This window comes from Rhododendron vialii, chromosome 1a (genome assembly GCF_030253575.1).
Source record: "Rhododendron vialii isolate Sample 1 chromosome 1a, ASM3025357v1".
NCBI lineage: Eukaryota > Viridiplantae > Streptophyta > Magnoliopsida > Ericales > Ericaceae > Rhododendron > Rhododendron vialii.
The window spans coordinates 34,738,408-34,750,190 of record NC_080557.1 but is presented as its reverse complement, the minus strand read 5'-3'; the positions used below and the strand labels follow the sequence as shown (position 1 = coordinate 34,750,190).

General features: G+C 38.2%; 1 protein-coding gene across 1 annotated transcript; it reads left to right on the top strand.

The window, feature by feature from the left end:
- The first annotated feature begins 8,067 nt into the window (after window positions 1-8,067).
- Window positions 8,068-9,708, top strand: LOC131330999 (protein FAR-RED ELONGATED HYPOCOTYL 3-like). Its single transcript, XM_058364798.1, has 4 exons — window positions 8,068-8,289; window positions 8,381-8,612; window positions 8,685-9,564; window positions 9,675-9,708. The coding sequence occupies exons 1-4, from the start codon at window positions 8,068-8,070 to the stop codon at window positions 9,706-9,708; spliced, it is 1,368 nt and encodes a 455-aa protein (XP_058220781.1).
- Window positions 9,709-11,783: the final 2,075 nt, after the last annotated feature.

The following is an 11,783-nucleotide window of genomic DNA, read 5'->3' as shown; positions in this document are numbered from 1 at the left end:
CTCGTTTAACACACGAGGGAATTTATTTCTGAAAATTGCACACGCAAACCGCCATTAAGCTCCATAACAAAAGAAGCATGTAAAACCAAAGTTACCAAACAGTGCACAAATTACATAGCTGATTAATCAGAACCATATCTACTCTATGAATATAACTACAGTTTGATCCTAATCTGGTTACCAACAAGTTATCAAACGTGGCATTCCACGTGGACGCGGGGGCTCTGCTGCCCAGGGGTGGGCAGCAGCCCCTGCCCACACTCACACACACTCACACACGGCACCGTTTCGTTAAAGAAAAAAAAAAAACTCTTCCGCTTGCAATCCTAAGGAGCAGAAACGTGATTATGAGAGCCTTAGAGTTAAAATTTAATTATGTCTCTTTAGAATAATATGATCAGAATAATAAGATCTTCACGTCAATTCAAACGGATTGAAAATTGGAGCACTTAATTTTTTAATCATATTTTTTAATATATAAACGGTCTAAATTAAGTGTGCCACTTTTTAATTCGTTTGAACAAGTACGAATATCTTATTATTCTAATCATATTATTTTAAAGAGATATAATTAACTTTTGTTGATAGGACTCTCATAATCACGTTTCTGATCTACAGGATCCTAAATAAAGAGCAGATACTTAATTATGAGAGTCCTAGAGACAAAAATTAATTATATCTCTTTAAAATAATATGATTAGAATAATAAGATATTCGTACTTGTTCAAACGAATTAAAAAGTGGCACACTTAATTTTTTAGACCGTTTATATATTAAAAAATATGATTAAAAAATTAAGTGCTCCAATTTTCAATCCGTTTGAATTGACGTGAAGATCTTATTATTCTGATCATATTATTCTAAAGAGACATAATTAAATTTTAACTCTAAGGCTCTCATAATCACGTTTCTGCTCCTTAGGATTGCAAGCGGAAAATTTTTTTTTTTTTCTTTAACGAAACGGTGCCGTGTGTGAGTGTGTGTGAGTGTGGGCAGGGGCTGCTGCCCACCCCTGGGCAGCAGAGCCCCCGCGTCCATTCCACGTAATCCCATATATTCCTAGGTGGACCCACAGCAAGCTAACGTGGCAAAGAGTATCCGTTAAGCATGATAGCTGTGTTGCCACGATCGAGACCAGTTGGCACACCCCCAAAAACTCTACTTTAAACAGGATTGGTCCCTCATCTCACTCCCATACTTACCCCACACGGAAGAAATGCTAATGATGGGACAGTGGCGGCCCAATGGCTAGGCCATTTAGGATTTGCTTAGGGCCTTCCATATATGGAAAACTTTGTCTGTTTGATAACTCATGTATCCAAACCGGCCTTCGTTTTACCTAAATTAATTCCGGGGATCACTCTTACCGTCTACTAGCGACAGCTCAATTAAAGTTAGAGCAGACTCTGTATGCATTGGCTCCATATGAGTTAATAGAAACCTTAGACATTTCAAACTTATAAACATTGGAGAGGGGCCAAACCCCAAAGTCATATAGGCCTCCATGAACATTAGGCCGACCACTTAGGATTAAACAGTGTGCGTAGTTCTCACTTTCATGCATGCAATTTTTATTTTTATTTTTCAAATCCCTTCGAAACTAATTTTTTGTTTTTGACCCTGCATATTCACCGCTCCACTATGTTTGAAATATCAGTTGAATTCGTCTTTTTGCTAGCAAACCCATTTATGTCGTACCGGGAGTAATTCTAACTTACGAAGTTAACGGTCAAACAAATCTTCAATAACTGGGAGAGTCAAATTTGTCAACTTGAAGACATAAACAACATAGGCACGTACTACTCTTAACTCGACTAATTAACCTCATGGAGTTGTAATGGTAAAATTATCATCCATCTGGCTTTAATTTGAAATGTTGCTGGTCTGGAAAACCAACAAATCTGGCTTCTTAGTTCTACAACTTCGCCATAGAAAATTTTATATGCCCTTGTCATTTTCTAGGCTAACTATAGACAAACCCTTATTCATAACTCTTAGTAATTAAGCTGTCGGCTGATGATTGGGTGGTTGTTTTATAATCCCACCATGCACCTGAACTCACTCCTTTCTTCTCTCTCTCTCTCTCTCTCTCTCTCTACTTAAACAATTAATCCAAAACTTTAGCAGGAGTGTTCCTCATGAGAAATTCATCTATCCGTGTGGGCTCCATCTCAAAACCATGTGTCGCCCACACAAATCCACACAAGAAAAAACAGACAAAGACATCCGTGCACTTGCCACACGTTCCACCTTGACACCCAAAAGTTTGAGCCAAAAAGAGCAGTGCAGGGAGCCCGTAGGGTTTTCCCCGATAACATTTCCGAAAGAGAAATCACTGGTTCAGATTTCTTTAGATGTTCACATTCCGCACATCAAAATGTATCTCAATCTATTATTAATTTCACTTTCGAAGATACTCCATTCATTTCATATTGAGTGTCCATGTTACTATTCCGAACATTTTAAGAAATTTTTTATATCTTTCAATCTATAATGTTAAAAATATTCAATATAAATTTTATTTGATAGATCTCAATTAGTTTTATTGTACAAAAATTTTAAAATCATAAAAAATATTATAAATTAAAAGATATAAACAAGATAAAAATAACAACAAAATGAAAGTTAAAGTGGTATCTCAATATAGAACAGAAGGAGTACTTTTTTAAGAAACTTTTGGACCCTGTTCTATGTGAGATTTTGGATGTGTAGGTAATACTGTAAGTGTAGAGACAAATAGACTAATAATTGAAATTATGAATAATTACTGAAGATAGACAAATAAAATAATAAGAATAATAATTTTAAAAAAATAAAATAATAATTAGAATCTAAAATTCAAAACTGTTAACCGAACAAGGTCTTGAGGTTGCATGGATTATTGAAGCCAAAACCCGGCACGTGTCTTTGTAAAATTGCCCACCGAAACCATGGGCTTCTTGCCACGTCAACTCAAACTCCAAAGAAAACGACAAAAGTAAGGGGGATGCTTTGAATTTTGAGCAAGGACAGGTGGCTTAAAATAATTGGGTGACGTTGACCAGCGAAAGTTACTTGTCGTTAAAGTGATTGGTTGTGAATTTTTTAAATGTTTCTTTGGCTTTTAATAAACAAATGGCCGAAATGATAATGTTATTTTGTAGAGAAAATATTTAAAAGATACCCCATGTTGAGATGAGAACGCCAAGTTGGGCACGTTGACACCGTGCTTGTGGACGGTGGCTCGTCACGACCACCGCCGTGTGACGTATCTGGCCCAGGGGTAGCCCGGGTAGGATCCGTCCATGGCCAGTTCCTTCTATCTAATCACGTTATTGGATATCGTTTAATATGATTTTGAGAGGCATTAAATTTGTAAGAAAAAAAATATGTACAATACTGGATTGCAGTCCATTTGACATAATTATCTGAAGATCAATGCATTTCAATATTATGTTAAGCGATATTCGATCAACGTGATTTTTGGTGTAGTTAATGTTCTCAACAAGTGAATAGTTCAAATTATTATTGTGGGTCCAGAGAAGACATACAAATGATCCAAAACTAGACCAGGCTAGATAGAGAATGAGATTAGACGGGATCCTCTCCCCTTGTAGTTAGCTTAGCAGATACAGTAATTACGAGAAGTTTTCTGGTGATTTTATTTTATTGCACTCACATCACAAATAGTTCTTCCTGATTTTTACGTATGCATTTTTTCACGAGTAAATTTCAGATACATCTCTTGTATTTTGACCAATTTCCAACTATACCCCTACACTTCCTCTTCAAACACTCACTCCCCTTGTACTTCGTACTACTTTGGAACTGTTAGAAATTCCGTCAAAAAAAAAAAATGGTCTGTTGGTGTGAGACCCCATGTCCCACATCGTCTGGGAAATTGAAATGAAAGTAATATACAACGAAATTCAACTAGTATAACTTGAGATTAACCTTTTGAGTCGCGTAATTAGGCGAATGGTTAGCAGGTCAGTTGGGGCGGGTCGTTATAGTTGATATCAGAGCACAACCCTGGTTTACATGCTGGGGGCCACCTTTAGAATCTGATACGAGTATACTGATCTGCAGTACAGAGCTAAGTGCCACACCATTGCTGAGCCAATGCAACGAGGACGTTACATCATAAGGTGGGGAGATTGTGAGACCCCATGTCCCACATCATCTGGGAAATTGAAATGAAAGTAAGATGTAACGAAATCCAACCATCTACTGTATAATTTGAAGTTAATCTTTTGAGCCACGTGATTAGACGAATGGTTAGCAGGTCAGCTGGGGCGGGTCATTACAGTTGGTATCAGAGCATAACCCTGGTCTACATGCTGGGGGCCACCTTTAGAATTTGGTACGAGTACACTGATCTCTTGTACAGAGCTAAGTGCCACACCATGGCAAGGTTGCTGGGCCAATGCAACGAGGACGTTGCATCATAAGGTGGGGAGATTGTGAGATCCCATGTCCCACATCATCTGGGAAATTGAAATGAAATTAACATATAACGAAATCCGGCCAGCTACTGTATAACTTGAAGTTAACCTTTTGAGCCACGTGATTAGGCGAATAGTTAGTAGGTCAGCTGGAGCGGGTCGTTACAGTTGCCAGGAACTTTCCCTCATAAAACATATTCTATAAGACCAGTTTCCCTTGAGAACTATTCAAATCCTATCCCTCCAACTAGTAGGATTAAAAAACAGAGCACCATCCATAGCCTCTTCTCCTTATTCCTCCCATTCCCCTTCGACTCAAAATCGAGGAACGGTCCCCATGTGCCATTGTGGTGAACTTCCTCTGCATACCATCATCTATGTTAAGACAATTTTACAATTGTGAAAGGTATCCAGTAAGTTAAATATAATTATACGCATAATATTGAAAATGAGATCTAATGTCATTTTCTTTTTTATACAGAGCATTACAAAATGCAAGTTTTTTGAGTAGATTGACCTCCAACTTGTGATTGCAAAAGGGAAAAGCAATTGCAAAATTGTAATATTGAAAAAGCCAAAAACGGTAACAGACAACAATACAATAGCTACAACTTAAAAAATCTCCAAAAGGTGAAAAGTTGTTGGTTTCAAAGCATTGGGCCCTCCTTTATAATGAATATGAGCAATATTTTTATCTTCTTTTTTTTTGGTATATTAAGGCTGTGTTCCAGAAACAAGTTAAGAACTTATTTTTTGCTGAATAAGAAGGGTTGTTCCGGAAAAAAGAAGGGTGGTAATTATTTTGGAAGAATTTATATAGGTACCAATAGGTGCCGGGAGGGAAATCGTACCGGCGGCCGTGCCAGGCCGTCTCCAGCCACAGGACGGCCGATCTGAGCCGTCCAAAAATTCTATAAAAAAAAACCGAGGGGGCCCCTACGCGGGAATCAACGGCATCCGAGGTGTGTAGGGTGCTTGATCCGAACACCTATTTTCCGTGTATATATCCTTTTTCCGTGTGTATACGATATATACACGGAAAAAAGAGTGCTCGAATCAAGCACCCTACACACCTCGGATGCCGTTGATTCCCGTCATATCCCCTTGTTTTTTTTTTTTTTGGAATTTTTGGACGGCTCGGATCGGCTGTCTGGTGGCCGAAGACAGCCTGACACGGCGGCCGGTACGATTTCCCTCCCCCGGCGCCCTTTATCATGGCAACAGTCTTATTTTTTTGTATAAGGCAACTTCAAGTTCAAAAATCATGTGTTTACGCAAATAATTTTTCTATCACTACGGATCTTGTTTGATAGATCTCATTTAATACGGTGCAAAAGAAATTGGATTTTTTTTTTCATTTACATTATTTTTGAGTTTAAAAATGTGAAAGAAACTTTTTATTTGAATTTTGTGGAATGACCCTTCTTATTTTTTGAATAAGAAGTGGCAAAATAAGTACTTATTTTTTAAGACGGTTTCCGAAACGGAGCCTAAAGCATGTAAACGGAGCCTAAAGCATGTAAGCCCCAGTAACGTACACAACTTAAAACCCAACTCAAAACTCTAGACGATGACTTTAGGGCAATCACCGTACCTTACTAACACAACCTTGTGATCTTTCAACCAAATGATTTGCAATTCTCCAAACCCTAGCTTTCTCTTTCAAACATTAAAGAGGAACCATAGCGAGAGAGAGAGAGAGAGAAAGAGAGGAGCAATACACGAAGGATGATGAAAGGGGAATATGACTAGGTATTTCAGTCTTTTCGTTACTTTTGACGAAATTCGTAATAGTTCTAAAGTAGTTAAGAGGTGTGAGTGAGTGTTTAAAAATGAAGTGGATGTAGTTGATCAAAATCGGTCAAAGTACAAGGAATGTATCTGAAATTTGAAAATTGCTATTCCCCCCCCCCCCCCCCCCCCCCCCCCCCAACACACACCAAATTGACCTCCTTACCCCTTACCCCCAGCCTTCCCTTTTCCTTTTTGTTTTCTTTTTACCCGGCCCCCCTCTCCCCACAGCCTTCCATTTTTGTTTTTCTTTTTCCCTTTTCCTTTTCCTTTTTGTTTTCTTTTACCCCCCCAGCCTTCCATTTTTGTTTTCTCTTTTTCTTATCCGGCCGTTTTCCTCTTTTTTTTACCCCCCCCCCCCCCCCCCCCCGCCTTCCCTTTTTGTTTTTACCCGGCACCCCCAGCCTTCTCTTTTTGTTTTTTTTTGTTTTTTAATCAAACCCCAGCCTTTCCTTAAAACCCGGATTATCCCCCGGCCCCCCCTCCTCTCTTAAAACACATTCACCTTTGTTTGTTTTTTTTTTAATCAAACCCCAGGCTTTCCTTAAAACCCGGATTATCCCCCGGCCCCCCCTCCCCTCTTAAAACACCTTCACCTTTTAAATTTTATTTTTATTTAATTAATTTTATCTTATTTATTTAATTTCTATAAATATACCGGGTCAAAAATCGTATTTTTTTGATCATTTTATTTTAAATGGTCATAATGAATTTTTTGCTCTAAAACTTATCAACAAACACCCTAAAACTCATTATTTAGTTTCAAGACTCTTTTAGGGTGTTCATTGAAAGGCCTTGGAGGCAAAAATTTATTACAACCATTTAGGATGAAATGATCAGAAAAATAACATCTTTGCACCAGTTCAAACAGATTGAAAATTGAAATATTTATTTTTGTAACTATATTTTTATTAGACTTGAACCTAGAATTAGACTTTAACCATAGAGCAAATATTGGGGGGGGGGGGGGGGGGCATATGGGGTGAGGAGAGAGGTCCTCATTTTTCTATAAATAGAATCTTTTGTGAAACCATTCAATTCACACCTTGAATCTCTCCAACTTTCCTTTCCAGAAACTTTGTGTTTGCTCTTTGTTCTTACTTTGTTCTTGGTATTATTGAGTTTCTTCTTGAATTCTTCAAGAAACTCAACCCAAGGCCGCCACCAAATCACCACCCGATCAGCCTCTCGATCCAAAAAATTTAGTAGTTTAGTCAATATTTATTTTCGAGAGAAAAAAAAAGTATTTTCTTTTCTCTTTCGAAGCTACCATAAGCTTACCGTAAGAAGTCACTTCGTTCGATAGCCACATTCATCTTCCGTAAGCTACCGTAACCTTCTGTTATTTTTTATTTTTGTGTTTAAAAATGCATATTAAGTTAAAATACTAAAGATAGCTAGAAAACTTATTCTACTAAAATTACTGGTCTAAAGCATAAGTGGTTTCCACTCCAAAGGTGTCCGTCCATGTGACACTATGCTCTTCGTTCGATAGCCACATTCATCTTCCGTAAGCTACCGTAACCTTCTGTTATATTTTATTTTTGTGTTTAAAAATGCATATTAAGTTAAAATACTAAAGATAGCTAGAAAACTTATTCTACTAAAATTACTGGTCTAAAGCATAAGTGGTTTCCACTCCAAAGGTGTCCGTCCATATGACACTATGCTTTATGATCGTTTTTACAATTATGGAGTAACCCGAGGCTAACACCCTCGAAAGTTTGTCAACAAGTCTGGCTTCATACCGACTAAGGAAGGAATGGTGATTCTAATTGGACTCGTCCGACCATCCGACCTGAGACTTTCCTGGTTATTTCTATGTCAAACATAATCCACACAATTTAGAATAATGATTTTCGGTGAAAATTTAGCATGGTTACTTAGGCTTTCCTCACAGACTGTGTATCTGTCAAATTTTTTAGGAACGCCGCAGCGGAAAATTCGGGAAGGAGCAATGGATGACTATAACTTTTCAATTTCAGATAGTTGGTCATTTGAGAATGATGTTCGTAGTGAGGAGAGTGTCTCCCACAATAGTCGCGATTATACACTAGAATTTACCACCGACCAGGTTAGTTTTCACTGTTATTGTTTTGCATATTCGTTATTTATGTTAAGATTGGTTAATGTTGTATTTATACATATTCGTTTTTTTTATATAGATTTTTGAAAGTAGAGAAGATATGTTAGCTTGGGCGCGGAGCGTTGGTCTAAAATATGGTATTGTGGTGGTTATTTTAAATTCTGCTAAGTTAAAAGGCGGCAAATTGCCGAAGTGCATTCTTGGTTGTGAAAGAGGAGGAAAGTATGAACCGCCACGGTATCTGGTTGAAGGGCAATCCTTGCAAAGAAACACTAGGACTAGAAAATGCGATTGCCCATTTCAACTGCGAGGTATACCACAACATCCATACGGTATCAAGTGAGGTTTAGAGGTTATTAGTGGTGTCCATAACCATGAAACAGCAAAACATATTGAGGGCCACGAGTACCCGTCAAGGCTAAAACCAGTAGAGAAACAATTTGTGGCCGACATGACCAAAAGCACTGCGCCTCGTGAGATTCTTAATATTTTGAAGCAAAAAGACCCGTCAAACACTACGGGAATCAAGAGCGTTTATAACACTATTTTTACAAACAAAGCAGCTAAACTGGACGGTCTAACTCCTATTCAGTATGTCATACGTCAATTACTTAAGAAACATTACCTCCATCAATTTTTTACAAATCCGGATACTAACGAAATCACAGATATTATTTGGGTTCATCCTATGAGTCTAGAGCTATCTTTCAACTTTCCGTCTGTACTAATCATTGATGCCACGTACAAGACCAATGAGTATCGGAAACCACTATTGGAGGTTGTGGGTATCACATCCACATGGCGAACTTACTCGCTTATGTTCGGTTATCTTAGTAATGAGAAAGAAGAGACATTGACGTGGGCATTGAATAACTTAAAAAACTGGATGCTTCAAAAGGGGGCGTCGATGCCATTGGTGTTTGTTTCAGATCGGGATTTAGCGCTTATGAACGCCATTGAAGCATGTTTCCCTACAGCACGTCACATCTTGTGTATTTGGCACATAAATCAGTGCGTCATGAAGAACTGCAGCCGTATGCTTGGTCCGGAATGGAAGCGCTTCATCAAGTCATGGCACTCGCTTATCAATTCATCTACACCTTCGTCTTTCGAACAGAAGTGGCAAGCCATGTGCAACGATTTTCGCCAGTTCCCGTATGTCATAACTTACCTGTGGCAAACATGGTTAAGGTCGTACAAAGAGCGGTTTGTTTCAGCATGGACAGATACATGCATGCACCTCGGAAGCAATTCAAGTCAAAGGTAAAATCGCTTTTTGACTTTACTATTAAAATTTTGTGCATTTCTCTACTACACTAGGAAATATTTTTTGATACTTTTCTATTTAAACACAGTGCATTATTCTATTACAGAGCAGAGTCTGCACATGCGAGGCTAAAGACATAGTTGGGGGATACCATGTCATCGCTACAAACATCTTTTGATAAAATAGAAAAGATGTTGAAAAATCAGTTCGGGGAAATTAAGAAGTCGTTCGAGAAATCATTGAACATTCCACGCCACAAACAATTACGTGACGACATTTTTGATCAGGTAAGGTGTCAAATTTCATTAGAAGCAATGGAGTTCATAGATGATCAGCTAGAAACCGCTTTAGAAGTATCCCCCCCCATTGCAACTGTACGATCAAAATCACACTTGGATTGCCATGCATGCACGATCTTGCATATTATCGTTCTATTTCCACTCCAATTCCGCTATGGAGTATCCATGCTCATTGGACTAGGTTGTCTATGCACGCAACCGAGTTTAATGAGGAGGGAGCACGATCTGACAGGACATCTCAGGTCGTTGAGATATTAGATGGGATGGATCCACCTATGCGAGAGCATATCATAGACAGGATTATCGATATGGCAGATCCATCTCGTAGCACAGTTCGACCTCCATCGTACAACACAGAACATAGAGGTCGACCTACAGGTAGAGATGAGCAAAGTACACGTCGCATACCTTCTTTCTCAGAAGCATCCACTTCAGGATCAAGGACTGCAACATCGCGAGTGAGAGGGAAAGGGAGACGTGGGAGGGGTTCGGGGGTTCGCAACACTCAATTTATAGTTGCATCCATCACTGATCGCTACATTCAACGATTACTTCAGGCTTATCAGCGTTATATTTCCCACACTGTTGACGTGCTTGGTGATGGTCATTGTGGATTCAAGGCAATAGCTGCACTAATCGGGTATAGTGAAAATGATTGGAGTCGAGTACGAGAGGAGCTTATTGAAGAAATTCAACAAAATTATTATCTATACAGTGTGATTTATCCAGCAGATGATTGGCCAAATCGTCTACTAATTTTACTGAATTGATTCGAGCCTACAGCACCAGAGAATCATTGGATGGAGGCTATGACTTTGGGAGTTGTCATCGCAACAAGGTACAACCTAGTACTGCATACATTTGATGAGGATGTTTACGGTTGTTTTACTCATTTGCCATTGAGGTCCCCTCCAGTTCCAGTCGAATACCGCCGGGAAATTGCTATTGCCTGTGTTAACAACAATCACTTCGTGCAAATTTTCTTAGAACCTCATTACCCTGTACCACCCATCCCAACATGGTGGGAGGAGAATTCATCGGATGAAGCTAAAGGATGGGCTGCCAGTTATGAAATACGTTTGCTATTGTGGTATGAAGTAATGGGTATAAGCACGCCGGGAGCAGCATTTGGAGGAGATATTGATTAAAATTTGTGTTTTTATATATTTTCATGTTTTGACAATATGTACTCAATTATAATAAAATGAAATTTTATTTCAATTTATTATTGTTCATTACAAGTTATTTTTATTATTCATTGTTAAGACTAATTAACTAATTAAAATAATATAAATTTATTAAGTATAAAGTCAATTTTAATTGAAAATAGAATTTGAGTTAACCAAAAAAAAATAAAGAAGGGAGGTAAATGGGAAAAGAAACAAATAAAGAAAATAGAAAAGATTATTAAATTAATAAAAAAAAGATTCAAAATGGAAGGAATCAAAAGGAAATAAAGAGAAAAAAAACAAAAGCAAATAAAGAAGAAAAAAAAAGAAAAAAAAAAGTAAATGAAAGGAGGGAGGAGCGGGAGAAGGAGGGAAGGGGTAATATGAGAAATGGGGTGTAGGGCCGGGGGGGTGGGGTGTCGGGGGGGGGGGAGAAAGCAGCCCTCCTGAAATTTACGCTTTCTTCGTCGAATGGATAACTATTATTTTAAATAAGAGGTGACATAATTTGATAAAATAATTTGTTGGAAATCTGTCGTGTCACAAAATTACACGAATTAGAATTGAGTTACGTAATTGGAAATTGCACTGGCTAGTTAAGATACTTTGACAAAAGATTATGCAAAAGAATTGGATGAATGATATGCTTCTTAACCTCTATATAAAAGCATTTGTCCTTCCAACGCATTTTAATTTACTATGAAACCTTTTCAATAAACTTGCATGCAACCATGAACGAATGCAGGA

Coding starts and splice junctions, on each gene's coding strand:
- LOC131330999 (XM_058364798.1), top strand. CDS start 8,068: ATGATTTTCGGTGAAAATTTAGCATGGTTACTTAGGCTTTCCTCACAG. Junction 8,613..8,684: donor TTGCCCATTTCAACTGCGAG/GTATACCACAAC, acceptor ACCATGAAACAG/CAAAACATATTGAGGGCCAC. Junction 9,565..9,674: donor GGAAGCAATTCAAGTCAAAG/GTAAAATCGCTT, acceptor ATTCTATTACAG/AGCAGAGTCTGCACATGCGA.